The sequence below is a fragment of the Leptosomus discolor genome, chromosome 11 (assembly GCF_034619465.1).
Source record: "Leptosomus discolor isolate bLepDis1 chromosome 11, bLepDis1.hap2, whole genome shotgun sequence".
Taxonomy (NCBI): Eukaryota; Metazoa; Chordata; class Aves; order Leptosomiformes; family Leptosomidae; genus Leptosomus; species Leptosomus discolor.
Genome location: NC_141401.1, coordinates 7,726,395 through 7,744,270, shown reverse-complemented (window position 1 = coordinate 7,744,270; position 17,876 = coordinate 7,726,395). Strand labels below are relative to the sequence as shown.

The 17,876-nt window shown below is 42.4% G+C and overlaps 1 protein-coding gene across 1 annotated transcript in view; it reads right to left on the bottom strand.

Annotated features, from left to right (window-relative positions):
* Positions 1–17,611, bottom strand: part of AKAP13 (A-kinase anchoring protein 13) — a 215,651-nt gene extending 198,040 nt beyond the window's left edge. Inside the window, exon 1 of the mRNA XM_086471785.1 lies at positions 17,522–17,611. Within this exon, the coding sequence (XP_086327911.1) occupies positions 17,522–17,611 (90 nt within the window). The remainder of the gene's footprint in view (positions 1–17,521) is intronic.
* Between the last annotated feature and the right edge of the window lie 265 nt (positions 17,612–17,876).

The window sequence follows — 17,876 nt, the reverse complement described above, 5'->3', positions numbered from 1 at the left end:
TTAAAAAGAAAAAAAACAAAACCAAAAAAAATCCACCACCAAACACCCAAAAAACCCTGAACCACCCCACTAAAAAAAAAAAACCCAACCAAAAAGAAAACCCCCAAAAAACCCCCACCCAAACTAACTGAATATGGGTGACTCCAAGCCTCCAAATCAATGAGGGAGCTGATCGCTGTTTAAGAGGAAGAAGTCATTGCTTGTTCCAAGATTAAAAACTTACAATTCTGGCCCCAGCTGAAGCACTATCATTCACTAATCTGGTACAATTTAGTCGGGCTGATCCTCCGCTCAGACAGACAGGGCATTATGAAAAGTTCCTCTATTCATTTCGCTTCCTGTTAGCCCAGTGAAAGCCCCTTTTATATGCTCCTCGAGAGCCTGTTAAAACCAGGGAAGACTTTCCGATAGAGAAGATAAGGTAGTTGGATTTATTCATGAGAAGAGGAAGGGAAGTTGTACAGGCTGATTACAGCTGCTCCAAAGCTGAAAAGTGGAGGTTTGGAGGAGGGAGGTGGGAGATGATGGATTTCTTACTAATAAGCATTACACCAACAGCATTATTGTTAGAATTAGGCATTACGTCTTCTGATATTCGACTACAGAATTGAGATTTTACTCTTAAATTGGCATCGCCAAATAGGCACATGTGGTTGAATAATTCAAAAACACATAGAAGAAACAGAAAGGCATATTTTTTTAAGAGACTGAGAAAATAACTGTTTTTTTTTTTTTAAATCCCAAGACCAAAAGGATAAACTGGCCAGAGTCTGAGAGAAGACACTGCCTAGAAATACTCTCCAGATTAAGACAGTTCATATATAATTATCAGGGTCAGATCCTGTTCTTATTGCCAACATGAGCACTCAGACTTCAATGGAGTAGGATGGTAATTTCCACATTACTGAACATGTGTCAGCAATTTTGAACAGTTGCTTTGCAGATTCTTAGAGCCAACCAAGCAAAACCCCACCACTGAGAGCCCAGTATAGTACTTGGCAGATGAAAAGCCGTCTGGTAACTCTATCAAGACCCTGAAAAACATTCCCCCTATTAATGTTCAAACAATCTAGTATAGTTAAAACAGTTTTAAAACGTAACAAGATGGAAATACAAACAAAAACACGTTTCTCAAGTTTAAAAAGGCCGAGACACAGCAGCAAAGCTCTACCAAAAGTTAGGGCTAACAATGACGCTTGCAGAGGTAAACCCTGCCTCTTCCTTCCCCTCTCTCAGACTATTCTTCTGCAAACAAAATAGCAAAATAAACAAGAATCAAAACAGCCACAGCAGAAAATAGTATGCAGCTTTAAAAGAAAGAAAACAACTTGGCTATACTTCATCATTACTCCATCCAGTCCAAATACAAGTCAAGCCATTAACTGTTTTCCCCTCTGACAATGCTAAATGAGATCAATACAAGCAAAAATAACAAAATGCTTTTCAACACACTATTATATGGACAGGAAGGCTTCAAAGACAAGGTGATGCATTTTTGAACAGGCACGCGTTTGAATTGGACAGGGATGGAGTGCAAACCTCTAAGGGGCAGAAAGAGGGAATAACAAAATCTAGAGTGGCGTAAAGACCCAACAGAGATGGTCCACAGGTCGTCACACAGAGGGTGAAGTATCAAAGATACTTATGTAAATCGTGACAAGGCTGCCAAAGGCTGCCAAATTACCTCTTGCTTTGCAGAATACCAACATGCAACCAAAAAGCAAAGAGCTACAACAAAATCCAGAGCTTTTTTTCATCCAGTTTCTCCTTTAGGTTATTATTAACTCTACACAAAACTTCAGCACAGGCTGTACAGACACTCCAGTTTGCTCAGTGGTCACGTATTTTCTTCTCAGCAATCAAGCAGAGAATTAGGGAACCAGGAGACAAGAGTCACTTTCTGTTCTGCCATCAGCCTGCATTTCTTCAGACACATCACTCAGCTCGCACTCCCTCTCCCCACTTTGTGCTGCAGTGGAGATCTTGCCTGTTGCAATCACCAACTTCAACCAAACTACAGCGACTTATTTGGCAAACGCCGAGATTTAGTGGGTATTTCGGAAAAAGCTGCAAAGTGTCAGATTCCCCACGTGGTAAATAAGGGTAATACTGCTCACCTGTCTTCGCACGTGCTTTGCAGCACAATACCTGGAGAGCCAACATACTGTTATAAATCTACAATTGCACAAAAGCAACTGTAGATGCTAGTTTGCCATTTAGCACTATTAATATATTCATCAAAGTGCAAAGGGTGTTTCCTACAGTGGGAGTGTCGTAATGGGATGACAAGACACAGCCTGCTTGTTCTGCACATTTTGTAAGATTGTTGGGTCTTTCTTGTCACAAAACAACTCTCGTGGCAGCAATATTTAATTAAAAACAAGTGAAGAAAATGCACCCAAACTTTCCCATTTGTTTTCAAGTCTGAGGAACCCGCGCTGGCAAGTTACAGATGATGAACCATTGATACCCACTGCATTGCAAGGAAATGAAGAGGCACAGTCTAGATATTCCTTGGTCAAGTCTTTTCAGCTTGGTAAAGATCAACTGCACCAGATGCTACAGCTGATGTGAGGGAGTCAGACTAAGTCTGAACAGTCTTCGCCTCCAAGTTAACAGACTACAGGAAAACCACAACATTAGGCCAAGGCCCACTGTTATGGAGCTGGATGCAACTAACTTTGTTCACTTAAAATATGACTTTACACAGATGACAGTTTCAAGAAAGCCAAAAGAAAGAATAGGTCTACTTCGCTCCTACATTTCACTGACTGTCTTGTGGAAATTCAAGGTTGGCTGTTGTGATGATGCTGGGATTTGGTTTCGTTGGGTTTTTTTTTTATATAACCCCCAAAACCAAAAGTTCCTCCTTCAAAGACCATGTTAGGGTTTTTTCCCCTCCTTCAGAGGCCTGTCTGTGGATACACAGATGCCCAGTTTCTAGCCTCTGTACTGTTAGAAGTTACACTTGGGATGGCTGCAACTGAAGGCAATGGAAGATTTCAATAGTAGTTTCTTTGTCACTCCAAGAATCTGCTTTGCCACACAAGCCTGCAATTCCAGATTTCTGCATACATTGCGAGGGGCACGTGGCACGGATGCTTACCAGTGGCTGGAGTTCAGCATGTTCCTGGGCATTTCTGCAGTAACCACATTTAGACTGTTAAACAAGGTTTCAGCAGAGCTCAGAGATTAAAGTCAGCAAAGAAATCCAAAATTCAGACAGCAAACCCCACAGATGCAATTCAAACTTTGCAAATTCAGGACACGTTGAAAGAGTATGGGTTTTCCATCTCATCCTCCAAGGGAAGCTGCAGCACATGCTTAGCGGTGCCAGAAAGGTTAGAGGGCTGCCAGAGCATGCACAGGAGAAGGTTTGTGTGCAAACAGAATAAACAGCCTCTCCTAAATTCTTGTAACCAATTAAGCAACAATTCTCCTCTAAGAATACAGCGTGGCCCAGCTGCTTATCCAACCCTCAATCCCTGCTTCTTGAGCTGGCTTTCCATTTTTAAGTCTTCCACGTCTCTTCAGAATTCAGATGAATTAATGCCCATTCTCTAGACATCCTGGTTAAAAGGCAAATAAAAGCCCTGCAAAGACCATCAGTACTCAAAAGCGATTTTACACTAATGAGCTTTCACCAGCAAGTCTGCAAATGTTAATACATGCGAGTAGCCACGCTAAATCCACCCAAAGCACCTATCTGCAAGGCTGTCCTCCAGCCAGACCTGGACTTCAAGCCAGGGGAAGACCAAACCTGGAAGGTGACTATGGATTTTCTCTGGTCTGCATCCCTACGTTAAGTTACTCAGTGATGCTAAGCAGATATGTTCTGAATGTGCTGGTTCATCTCACATAAAGGGGGGAGGAAAAGGAAAAAAACGTCAGAAATAGTACTTTATCTGAAAAAAGCAAGTATTTTAAAGTAAGTACTGCTACTGTTTGTAGAATGGCCTGGAAGAGAGATACAGCTGAAATTCCTTTAAATACATGTGCTCAGTTTTTAAACTGCATACGAGTCAATCTGACAAAGCTCAACCTGAGCTTAGTTAGCACTGCTCCAATGAAGCTGAGGGTCCCGTCCCCCACCCTCTTCCTAAGTAAGCAAGCACAAGTTTCTGGCATAGACACTGGTGTGCAAGATTTTAACATTCCCCTTTCCATAAACAGTCATACATCAAGCTCTAAAAATTTGCTTCACAGAAACATTTGCACTAGTAAAACTCAATTATTCTAATATTTGTATGACACATGCAGGAGGGGTGCATAAAAAGGTTATGGTGAGCTCATTTAAGAATTTAAACAAGTACTTGATAAAAAGGTTTTGAATTATTCACTCAGCTCCACTATTAAATCAGGCTTCCAAAGGAGTCTTCAAACAATAGCACGGAAGACGCTGTGTTTATAACAAAAAAGCAGAATTGAAGCTATCACTCTGTCTCACAGCGCAAGTCATTCATAATTACAGTTGTTAATGCACACAGGCACAGTATCATGCACTGGTTCACAATCCTGTCGGATTAGCTGGACACTTTGAGTATTTATGCTAATATTCCTTTCTGGAGAGGTAGCACCATTTCTGCCTGAATATCTTAAGTACTGTTTTTTATGCTAAGAAAGAGAAGTTTCTTCACCCAAAGTTGTGAGAAGTGCTCAAGACCAGTACTAAGCAAGATTGGGACAATCTTTTATATTTATTTATTTTTATACCAGCCCACATGGGCTGGCACACAAGTATTTTGCTATGCCCCCCAAAGCTTCAGAGCCAAACTCAACTGACAACATCACCCCGCACCTCTCAGTTATCGCCTTGCACATTCAGTGTACGAACAGCACAGCAATTTTCTTCATACTTGCTCCTTGCATACATACCAATCTATTTTTTTTTCCAAACCTCTGAGCCCTCTTGGAATAATGACCGCCTCTAGAGGGAGGAAAAGCAGGACTTTGAAGAGATATCATGAGTGGTGCTCCACTTCTCTGGTACACGCATCCTCTCACCACCTGCTTCCTTCCTCCCCATCTCCCCTTTCTCTTCCACATCACAGGCTGCTCTTGGTAGTTCAGCTGGGTGAATGTGAGCCAAGATTTTTCTCTCAAAATAACTACTCCAAGACCATTTCAGCTATGAGCATCACCCACAGAAACATTCCCGTTTGCGTATCGTCCTCTCTCCTACATCAGCTTGTTCCCAAATAAACTCATGGGCTGGTGATACAAGGTCATAAAGTTGTGGAAAAAAAAAAACCAACAAACAGGATACCCTCCCACTGCATCCAGCCGTGCTCCCAGAGCAAGGGCAGGATGAGTCAGTCTCCCAACGTAGCTGTTTCAGGCATTTCTGACAGCATCACTTTAATGACAGTAATTTTCTTCAGCCACCTCATTGCAAGCACTCAAGTTAAGTATTAATGAAGTGCTTTAACACTCTCACTGTCTAGAGGAGACATGGGGTGTCACCTAACCAGCTGCTCAAGGGTGAACACGTAGCTGCTCGGGTAACCCATACAACAAAGAAAAGGGTATTTGAATCACATGAGCTAAAGAGAGGTTTGGGAGTGAGAGGCATAAGCCAAAACTACCACATTAACAAATACCACCAAGCCCTGCGACAACAGTGGGAGCCTTCTCTGAGCAGAACCAACAGCATATCAATCTAAGACCACCATAATGCATCCAAAAAAAAAAAAAAAAAATCTAAAGGAAGGTATCTTGCCATCTCTGAAGAAATGGGAGTTCAGACGGTTTTGTTTTGCTGTTACAAAGCCAAGCCACAGCAGCAGTTCCATCAATAACACATCTCCTGAAACTTTTTTTTTTAACCCTTAAATTCAACTTATGCTGCTGTACTTTCCTTCAAATCTACACCCCACCTCCTCATCCTCGTTCTTGCAAATCTATGTATTTGAAGCACTGGTTTTCCTGACTATGGGTAAGACTAAACACCTGCACAGCTGCAAATTTAATTATGGCAAAATACCGCGGCTATTTGTAGACTTCCTGTTCATCAAATAAAATTAGTGTACCTTTGCCTTGAGCAATTATTTACAGGGCTGGAAATCCTGAAGAGACACTAGAGAGACAGCAGAAGCAACCCCCCCTTCATTATGCAATGATCTTCTGTATTAGCTTTTGGAATGACTTAGAGGGGAAAAACAAAATCATCAGAATTATTCTTTATAAATATGTACAATGAAAAGGAGAAAAAAAAAACCCAAACCCCTTAATTCAGTTAAAACTCTGCATTAGCTAACCCCAATCGAGACAGGGAGGCATTTTGCACTTCAACTGAATTGGTGGCTCAAATTCAACTTCAGGCTCCAATGCAGGCTTTAAGTCAAATTCCTAAGCAGAGTAAAACCCTTATTAGCCTGTCTTCACTGTAATTTTAATCTTAGTTAATTCTGAGTATGTAATTTATGTTAAGAATAACCCACTTTTTTTTCAGAACTGGATATATTGAATGCAGAAATATTCCCTAGCTAGCACAGTTAAGGCTTCCCTTAGAGAACTATTTTTTCACATACTGACAGCAAAAGAAAAACCACTGAAAGCTTTAAAAACATGCAAAATAATTTTCATAATTGCATCGCAGACAGTTGTATTAATTCACCTAATAATATCCCTAACCCATCAAAACCTGGTCATGCAGTCTCGCTTTAAACTGATGCTATGTACTGGAAAGATTTCTGATCTGTTTAAAACCTGACATTTCTCTTTCACCACACACGCACAAAGCATGGGCCACGAGAGGAAAATCGTTGATATTTATACTTTTAAAGAGGAAAAAAAGCATCCTGTTCATGCTCCCCTCCATTTTTCTCAATTCATGATTAAAATCGCAAGCAGAGAAGTAAAAAGAAAACACTTTGTAAAGACGTCGCCTCAATTTTCAAGTTCCACTAATGTGACAAAATTCGTAACGATTTCTCTATTTTACACGAAAAAGATTTTTAAGTATTGTCTACAGTTACAAAGTCTGCTTTAGAGTCAAAATTGTCAATGCTGCCAGTACACAACACTCACCCATGTCAGCACAAGCAGTATTTACATCCTGCAGCCAACCTAAAGCTCTGAAGCCCGGGTTACTATCTCTCCCAATCGCAAACTGTTCATTACGTATTTCCTGCATTATTTGCATGGTTTCTCAGATTTTGGGGTTTTGTTTGGGTGGGTTTTTTTTAAATGCCCACATAGTAAAAAGCTACTGAGATCTCCCACTCAAGAAAAAACACCGAGTGAATTATCGGGGTGGTTTCCTACCCTCCCTTCTGCGCTTGCACTGCAGTTCTGTGTCGTTCCCTTCGTGCCCACTCCTCTTTAAGAGGTGGTTTCATGTAAAAGCAGTTCAAGTCTTATCGCCCATCTTCAAGCCTGCAAACCAACACATCCTTTCCAGTGACGCTTACACCCTGCCAGAGCCTATTTGTATAATCTGAACGGGAGAGACAAGGAATAGTTATGCATTTGCTAAGCGAGGGGTTGTGATTTGAGAGTGAAATCCACATGAGATGCAGGGACCAAGAGAAGAGCTGGGCTCTGCCAAGAGCACGAGATCAGGTCTGTCCTGCATTGGGTCTTGCAGTCGCAGGCTGGCACAAGAACACCAGCTATTTTAACGACTTGTACTAAAATCCTCACGGGGGGGGGGAAATTAATTACACATTTTAGCCTATAGATTTTCCTCCATTTTGTGTGGTGTACACATGCAGAAGTCAAGGAGAGGTTTCCAGGGCTCAGCAGCACGTATGGCCCCGCACTGCGCCGTGCTTAAGGCGGGCAGCTGTGTGAGGGAAGCAACCCAGAGAGGACGCGGACAGATGTTTCCATTCACGAACACTGCCAAGGAGCCGGGAATGCCGAGTTCACTACCTTGGCGTTATTTACATTTCACAACATCCAGTAATAACCATCCCACGAGCAGTTTAAAAAAGGAAAATATAGTGCAGCAGGGGGGCGGGGAGTATTTCACTACCGCCTTTGTTATGCGGGCAAAAAAGATAAGCTTTTTTTATTCCAATTCTGAAACTTTGCCTTGTTTCATTTGGCCGACTATCATTCAAACGGGACATCAGCACCCCAAACCTCATCTGCTCCCAGGATGGCTAGAGCTAATTACTGCCATTGCCATTTTGCAAGAGGAGTGCGCACACTCTTGCTTCTGGGGCATCAGGGATGGTTAACGGTGAGATCCCTGAAGCACTTGAACTTTCTCCTTCCATTTTCCAGAATAAACTGATTTTTAATCTAGCACAGAGGACAGTTTCTCCTTTAGCAACTGTGTCCCAAACCAAATGCTCTGAAGACCAAACCTGGTGCTCTTGGCTCAAAAAAAAAAAAAAATCCTTACAAATGGTTGGGAAGGTGCATTTCAGAGGCATTCAGCCAAACCTCAATCCTGAGACCCAACAGGTTTGAGAATTAGCTGCCAGATCCAGTCTGGCAACTAGAACAGCTATTCCAAGCACTGTTCCATCCACCTGAACACACTGGAGCGTTATACACAGACCACATGTGACAATGCACTCCCCCTAGCCCGGGGTGCTCCTTGCAGCAAGAAATAGGAAGGGTGATGGGGAAAACAGATTTTCACCCCAGCTTTATGACCCACAAAGTCCTTTCTGAGCCCACAGCAGAGATATGGGAGGGGGAAGGGAAGATCAATATAACCCATTTCTATTAAAGTCAGTATTTGCTTGAGCTTTTAAAGGGGTTCTGTACTTCAAATATTTAAGCTACACACTTTGTATCATGTTTCTTTTAAAGTGTCGAGCTGGTGAACATTGCCCAGACAGAGAAACTTTACTGCGAGTGAGTGCAGGGCTCCACCACAACGGGACACCTTCCTTCCCGAAGTAAACCAGACACTAACGCTATTTATGGATCCTGTTGCAGAACCAGACAGGCTTCCTAGCCACTATTCATCAATGTGCAAATAGGTTTTATTTCATGGCAGGGAAAACAGATTTAAAAGAAAAAGAAAAAAAAAAAAGTCCTAAAGTTCTGCCTTACTTCTTAAAAGAAATATATATTTGAAAAGTAGTTGGAAAATCAACATAAAACAGTAATACCTACAAATAAGGGCTGATCACAACTTCTTTGGAGACCACATTATTTTAATTTTTTTCACATTGGGACTTTGAAATTAGTTCCTAAAGGATTATTAGAGGAAAGAAAATATCCATGAAAAGGAAGGCCAGCTGATGTACCAAGGGACAGACACCCAGAAGAACAACATCAGCTCCATCACTCCTCCACACTCAGAAGAAAGGCATAGAACATAACCGTGAAATCTTCCGTACTTCACAGAAAAAGACGACATCAGAGTTTCCAGAGACGCACAGCTGGACACCATTGACTAGCATTGCTTTTAAACACTAACACTGCAGAGTCCACGGACTTGCCCTGCTAACTCTTTGGGGGTTTAGCACAACTTTGTTCTTACAATCATTTTCATAGAAGCATCTTTGCATTTAAAATGCCAGCAGCAAACGCATCTGCTATTCAGATAAAGCACCCACAAGCACATCATTTGATATGCAAGAAGTTTTACAAAGCTCTCAAAGAGCCCAAGGACATTTGGAAGGGGAGATGCAAGTTTAGAATGAGTCTTAGCATATCATCAGCAAAAACCAATTCTATTCTTAGATATCTCCCTTTGGTGCTTCCTATAATCTTTTTTTTTTTCTCCTCCTCCTTTGAGAAAGTAAGTTGTTTGGTTATTAGAAAAAAAAAAAAAAAATGGAAGAACCTGTTCCACAAGGCATATGAACAAAGCAGTATCTTCCAAAAAAAGAAAAGCTCATTTAAAAGTATGTAAATATTAGGGCTGGTAACACAAACAATAAAACCACAGGAAACACAAGAAATTAAGAATAGATCAGGACTTACTCGATTTCCTGGCTGCTGGATATATACACTTTTCTGGGTTGGACCTATCAGATGAGATTTATTTTCTGAATAACAGACATCAGGGAGTTTACACAGATAATTTAAAGAGGCAAACAAAAATCAATGTCTGTTCTGATCCTGCCTGTGCTCCTTAGGAGGCAAGGACACTGTCAACCAGCCAAGGCAGCGACACCAGGACTGGCACATCACGGCACCGGTGCTCAGCATCTTGCACTAAGCAGTAAATTAATGCTTCCTAACTTCAAGGAGAAGTTAGCAAACAGGGTTACTCCTGTACCTTCCCAGTACGCTGCTTACTGCCCAGGATACATCCAAAAGTCTGCTCTTTCATGAGGAATGGCTTGCTAACGCTGAAGCTAAGCAAGAAGCAGAAGGTGACAACGAGTTCCCAACATGCAGGGTGGTCCATGCCATCGCCACCCCGCAACTCTCCCTGGCTGGAAGGCACATCCAGAGCTCATCAGTGCATTCCCCAGCTTGGGCGTATTCCCAAATTCCCCGTTGCTGCTATGCTCTCGTCTAGCAGCATCCCAACAGCTCTTTCTCTACCCTCCACCATGGGAATTTTTTTTTTTTTTTTTTTTTGCCAACTGGCCAGAAGCAACACGGTCCCAACTAGACAGAGTTTTACATCTCTTGTGCCGGAGTTCAAAATGTTCTGCTGAGCATCACAGCCACATTAACACAACCATGCTGCAACAGCTCCCTGCTCCGCATTCCGACTTCCATCAAACACTAAACCAAGTCTCTTTCTTCACCCTCAAGTTACCCGGTGGCCCGCATGCAGCATTATCTAAGAGTCAAAAAAAATCCTTACAGAGAAAACAATTTATCTCCTTCAATGCAAACACCAAGTGATGTACCATTCCCGAAGACAAAATTTAACAAGACTTAAAGTGTGCTTCCTCCAAAATGGCCTAAGTTTCCCTTGGCACTGAAATATCGCAAGCCTAAGGCATAAAAACAGGTATTTATTAAAACAGTATTATTCTTTTTAATTACTATCAGAAGCACTAACGAGACTAGGTTTTTAGTAAAAATTGGCAAAGATTTTACAAATTAGTTCCTGGAGAGTGGAAAAAATGAAGACTCTTCTAAGCAGAGCATTAAAGAACTTCCTAGTTTACCCTCACTTGATACCCTTCATCACTTTCAGGCATTTCAAACGCTCAATCTTTTTATATAATGCAGTTGTACAGTAACTGTATGACTGCCATTTATCTGCCACCTCATAGTATTAATTGACATAGCAGAAAGGATGGGTGACACAAGCAATCCAGTAAAGAAAGGCTAAAAAAGCACACTCACGTTTTGTAGTTTCAGGAAGACGTATACATTTTTGAGTACTTTCTTTGTCACAAGTCCTCCATCCTCCTCAAGTGGTTTTGAATTCTCATTTCAAAACTTGCTCTCCGCTTGCTGAAGTGTTTTCCTTGTATACACCCACTGTAAGCTGGGGCTGGGATAGGACCTCTTATTAGTCTCAAACAGCCCAATGACTTCTGAACTTTGAGATTATAAAGCAAGAAAGTTACTGAACACTCACATGCAAGTTGATCAGCTAAGAAAAGGCAGCACAAAGTCCTGCCAAAATCCTAGCTAATCTGATAAAGGAAAAACCAGGGAGGTCTAAGCACTAAACCCCGCAGTTTAAACAGAGCCAATACCAGCTCCAGAAGGAAGCACACCACATTTAGCAGGGTACCTCTTCTTCAGATATGACAACTGAAAAGACAGCACTGTGCTACCTTAAAGGTACTGTCCATAAGTAAATCGTAAATTTCCCAAAATACAGGATAACATGAGACTGACACATGAAGCCTTGAGCAACCTTGTCCAGTGAGAGGTGACCCTGCCCATGGCAGGGGGGTTGGAACTAGATGATCTTTGAGGTCCCTTCCAACCCAAACCATTCTATGATTTCATATAGATCAACAAATGCTGCTTGTAATTTGACTGGAAGGAGGGAGAAATGAATTAATGAGACATACGTGACATGCAGCTGGTTACCATGTAAGTGGTACTTTATTTCTCCTACTTTCAATGCACTTCACAAATCATTAATCCTCTTAACGTCCATGCAAGCATATTTATTATCCACAGTTTTAGCTTGTAAGCTCTTCAAGCAATGCACTAGTTCTTTTTCTAGCTTAATACATGGCTTATGAAAATTGGGACCGAGGCCCTGTTTTAACTGTGAAACAGCTGCCAAGAAATCCGCTCCCAGCACCCCAGTCCCCTCCAGCATCTTATAGAGGAGACGAGCAAGACACCCACTCAAAAACATACTTTTAACCTAGTTAAGTGCTCAAATCTCAGCCTCCATGCTACACTCACCCTTCTTCAGGCCACATTACCAAAAGACTCAGTCAAAAATTAATTAGTAGCCCTGGCCACGTGGAAAAGTAGCTCCAGATTTTGGAGTCTCCCAAGCCACCATTGCACAAGGAGATTCACACTCCCATGCCCAAGTCCGGGACTCTGTGGAACCACCAGCACACAAATGCAGCTGTACAGCGGGTACCGATGTAACCCCCAGCATCCTCCCATGATGGACCTGAAGACAACGTGTATTTATTTTCCTGTTGGCAACCACACTACTTAATATAGGAAAACATTTGCAGCAATGGTTTGCCTTGCATCACACAGAGGTGTGAAAAGTCACCTGGACCTTGTGAGATGATGTTCCTCACACAAAGCTTCCTTTTACAATACATATAAAAGGGGGTTAGTCTTTATTTCTCTACTCAGCTGAGACAAACTACCTTCTTTGCAGCTGCTAGGAGAAGAGAAACCATAAACATTTACATTTAATGCAACAAAAGGTTTGCTCACCACCTCTTGTGTTCCACTGTGCTCTCAGACAACACTCACTCATCGTAAAAATGGGTGGAGCAGCTGCAAACCACTCAGCGATGGAAAAACTGACTCCTGTGTTCAAGAGAAGCTCCTACACAGGCTGGAAACCCCATGGAAACAAAGTGCTGTCATTACTCCCCAGGTGGGAAGTCTTTTGGCTACAGATGCAAACACATTTGCTACGTAGCACGTGAACCAGCGTGTTTTACTTTTATCTCCATACTCATCCTCTGCACCAACTCAAAGACCTCCAGATCAGACTACAGAAACTGTTCTAATCTAAGTCACACGTAAACTCGTTCACCTCCAGTTTGGTTTTAAAACAATTAAAAACCAGCACTCCCCAAGTACAAAGTGCAGCTTTAAGACGTCCAGTGCCGCCAGTACCACAGCCTCGTTGCTGCAATGAAAGATTTATGGCAGCAGGGAACACAAAAACAACAAAATTCATCACGTAACACCAAGGTACATCACGTAAGCCTCACTCCTCAGCTGACTCACTAAGTGGTATTAACTAAAAAAAAAAAGCACAAGTCCCAGTTTTGCTGCCACCTTACTTGCAGGTTCAGCAGTTAGGAAGTGCGCTGTGCTGTGCACAAGCTCATGTGCCAAAAGAAATTACTTTGTATAAGGGTCAAATCTGGCCACCCTGCCTCCCCTTCCCCCCAAAAAATAAATCACTTCCCCCCCTTCCTTTCACACCTGCTTCCTCCATCCAAGCACTCATTGTCCCACCCCTATTATGGGACAGAAGTCTTCAGCATCCCAGAGGAAACTCAGGAGGGAAACCAGTGTATAAAGCAAGCAAGACTCTCATTCACTTCAGCAATCTCACGCCTCAGCATCCCCTATTTTTCCTCTCTTCCTATTGACAGCAGCTTCCAAGATTTAAGCGGGTGCTGAGAGCTGCACGTGCCGGGAAGCCGAATGTGCCACACATCCTGGTATTGAACCCCACCGTGCCCATTGACCCAAGTGTGGATCGCTTGCCTTGCTCTTGCACCTCCCTCCCCAAGGACCCACAACCAAAGCTGTGGGGCAGGAAATTAGGCCGGACGGACCACAGCCTGACCCAGCACAGCTTTTCATGTGGTTGTACTGAAGAGACTTCACACAAGCAGCAGCTCTGCGCTCCCCTAAAGCACGGTAGGAGCTGAGCAGCATCCCTCCCACAGCCCAGCATCAGGGACACGGCAATAGCAGTCTTTGGACAAACACATCCTTGGCACCAACTTCCATTAGGAGGTTTTTATCTCCTGCAGGAGGTCGCTGTGCAGATAGATTCACACACCCCCTTTGGTCTTCCCTACACTGAAAACGGAACACACAATCACAGATACCTGCAAGAACATGATGAGTCGGCCAGGATCCGTGTGTGACGCATGCCAGGTGTGTTAATCCATGGAAAAAGAAAGGGTGAGTCAGTAGTTCGAGTCTGAAGACAGTCCAGTTTAGAACAGCTGCTCCGTGCCAAAATCCTTGTTTATAATGGTTTTTCTAACTGCAGCATTCAGACTTACAGAGTAGTTACATCACTGGGGGCAGAGACACGTTGGGAAGAGATTTACTTTCCCAAGTAACTTTGCCAGAAGCCTCAGAGACAATTTAGATGAAGCTACAAAATACGTCACAGGTTTTAACGTAACTTACTGCTCCAATCTGTATTAGTCATGGGTAATAAAAAGCACAAGGGATTCAAACATGACACATAGGGTAGTTTCTCTCAATGCAAAGTTTTGAACACCATCAACAAATGACATACACCCTTCTGCTTTAAGATGACCACCTTAAATCACATTCATGGAGAATAAGTCTCACCAAAATTCAGCCTTGTATTTAAATAAGTAATTCATCACTTATTTTCCCTCCCACTCAGAAATGAAACCTGAAGTAGCTGCTACAGAAGCAAATCCTTAAATCCTTCATTTTACACTGGATCAGGCTAATCTCAGCAGTGCTGTCACACTGTAAATAACATTTCACGTTAAACAACAATTTGGGGAGATCTCTCACCATGTATTTTGCAAATGCAACGTTAAGTTAAAAACAGTTCAGCAAAAGACTAAAGGGTAATGACTTCTGTGAAAGGTAGACTAGCCACCTGAATGAAGACCAAAAAATACACCAACAGAGACCAGAAGCAGTCAGAAGCTATTCTGGCAAATGATAAACTTTTTGCATAGTCCATTAGAAAATTTCACAAGTGCTTGAAACTAAGATGCAACGGATCAATTGCAACAACCTGCACTCATGCATTTTAAATAGCATCTCAGAAGAGCAACTACGCAGGATTCAGCTAACCTATACGAGCGATCGGTCATCAGCCCACAATTTCCAAGGGAATCAAAAGGCGACCTCATGCAAGGATCAGACATCAAGAAAACTGTCACAGTTCAGTTGCCACTTCTACTGACTAAAAAATTATCACCAGTTTTGGAAAGACACGAGCAGCCAGATGGGAAAACAATTTATTATGAACAACTGATGGAAATAATTTTTTGAATGAAGAGACTGGATCATTTTGAAGAAATATAAAAGTGAATTCCTGGTCCTTATGAAGGGGAAAAAGATTCAAAGAAAATACAAATGGTCAAGGAGGATTAACATTATCAAATGAAACCCTGCTACAGAATTACGAGCTAGCTTGCGAAAAAAACACCATTCTGGATGCTGCAGCCAAGGACAAAATCAAGGTCCTCTATGAACTGTGGAAGCCCACAAGGTCCACACCACAAGTAGCCCTCGCAGCAGCAAGAAATCCCGCAGGAGGCTGCCCAGAGGCACCAAACCCAACCTCACATACAAAACATACTTGGAAGATACTGTATTTCAAGCCCTCAACACAACTGCTGTAGGACGTGCTGACAGTAGTTTGAGGGGTGTTTTTTCCTTACACTTACTCCAATCCCACCCGCAATATTTGAGAAGTTCCCAATGCACCTTTGTTACAGTTTGGACTGTGAGAACTACATTGCCACACCAGCGAGGAATTTAGTTTTCTTTCACCCATAATAAAAAGCACGCAATAAACTCCTCAGCATCTGATTTTCAGGGGGTTTTTTAAATATATATAAAATAGTCTTGTTAGAGTGCCTGACCATGTCACAACATGTGATCTGTTACAGTTACAACAGAATTAAAGCTTACTTCTTGCAAGATAGCATGCTGCATACTTTTTAAGGACTGTTGACTACTTAAAAGTATTTGTGATTACACTTTCTTCCTCAACAACTTAAAAGTGTATCTAAAATGGTTATAAAGAAAAAAAAATATAAAGATGGCAGGGTTTATTTTTGCAGATACTCACTCTAGATAGAAATAATTGCAGTCTTAAAAAGGAACTTAAAAAGGAACCACTTTGACTTTTAACTCACTGGCTTATCTTAGAAACACATCTATCTCCCTTGTCATCTTCACATGCTATAAAACAGGGACGGGCACCATAGTCAGATGCCTTCTTTGCAATCGGAAAAGCACTTCCAAGGGTGTAGCTCCAGGAGCATTTCTCCTGGTGGAAGCGCCAGAGCCTTTGCTGCAGCAGTTGCTCGTAAGACCACGAAGGGACATGAGTCAGGGAACTGATCCAGGTAAAGAAACAACTCTTTTGCTGAAGTGATCCAAGGTATGAATTGTACAGGAAGAAAATAATGCATTCTTAACTAGAATCCACTTCCCAGTCTGCTTCGCTGAACAGACCCACAAATCCCAGCATGGCCGAGCTGGGGAACTGGAAGAGGTTTATGCCTACACCAACACACAAGAGAGAACACAAAATTACAGTCCGAGTTTAGAATGACACTGAAAAAGTTTTACCTATTGCATGCTTCCACCAGCAGCCTCTGGAAGGGCATTAAACTGTTTACAGGATTTGTGGTGTCGCAGCATATTTGTCATGTAGGCATCAACAGAGGAGTCACCCTGTTGCCATGACAAAGGGCCACAAATATATAGAGACAGATCTTTTTCAAAAAGTTCCATATAGCTTGATTGCAGCAACAAGTTCCCGTGGTAGCTGCTTTCCCTGGAGTGCTGCCATCATGTTTTCTTATCACTAACCAAAGCAACGAACCAGCTAACTCCCAGTGATGTGCTTTGCCTTCTAGATCTGCATAAAGGTCATTTGCAAGGGAGAAAGGCAGGTTTGGATAAATAAATAAATAAGTAAATAAGTAAATAAATAAATAAATAAATGGATGACATTATGCCATATCCACAGCTTTATTTCCAAAAGTAACTAAGTAGTAGTGCAATGCCAGGCTGCAACACCATGACTGAAGTGTTTGGCTATTAAGTACAAGGAGTGGCCGAATCCCTCCCCACAGCAAGATTGTCGACAGCTGTTTCAAAAGGAGAAAAAAAGTGAAGCATGACTAAGCTATTCATAAAAACCTCATCGCATCTAAACACCCTAACAACAAGTTTTGATTTAGAAAAAGTCACTTCCTGGAAGTGACTGCGCAGGTGGTACATGCCAGCCCTGAACCAGGCTCCCAACCGGATTATATCCCCCGCGGCAAACCCCAGAGCAGCGAAGCAGAACCATACCTACACCCAAAGCTATCAGTTGCTTCAGCAAGTCACTCATTACCTTTATCTATCGTACAGGTGATCAATGCAAGCAAACACACACATGAGCACTTGGCACAGAGCAGCACTCAGTAATCACAAGCTGCAGGCTGCAAGGTGCTTCCCACCCCAGCCTTCCGCGTCCAGCTCTTCGTGTGCCGGCAAACGGGATGCTGCTTACCTTATCCTCCAGCTGGAAACCACACGAACTGCCAACTCCCTGTCCAGGAGGCTGGTAAAACACAGGGCCACGATCACTCAGGGAGGGCATATCGTGCCTTTATGGCCTCCTGGACTATCCAGCGTTTCACTCAAGCTTTTAACTTAACACCGCCCTCCACCAGTAGAGCAAAACCAAAACGTTCCTCCATACTGATCAGCTATGTGGTTTAGTTTACTTTAGGCTATTTATTGCCTGTGTGGGAAACCCCTATAGAAATAACATTTAATAGCACTCCCATCGATTGCAGAGATAACCAACTACAGTAATAAGTAGAAAAGCTTCCAAGCTGCTTCAAGGACTGTTTTATAGGCGA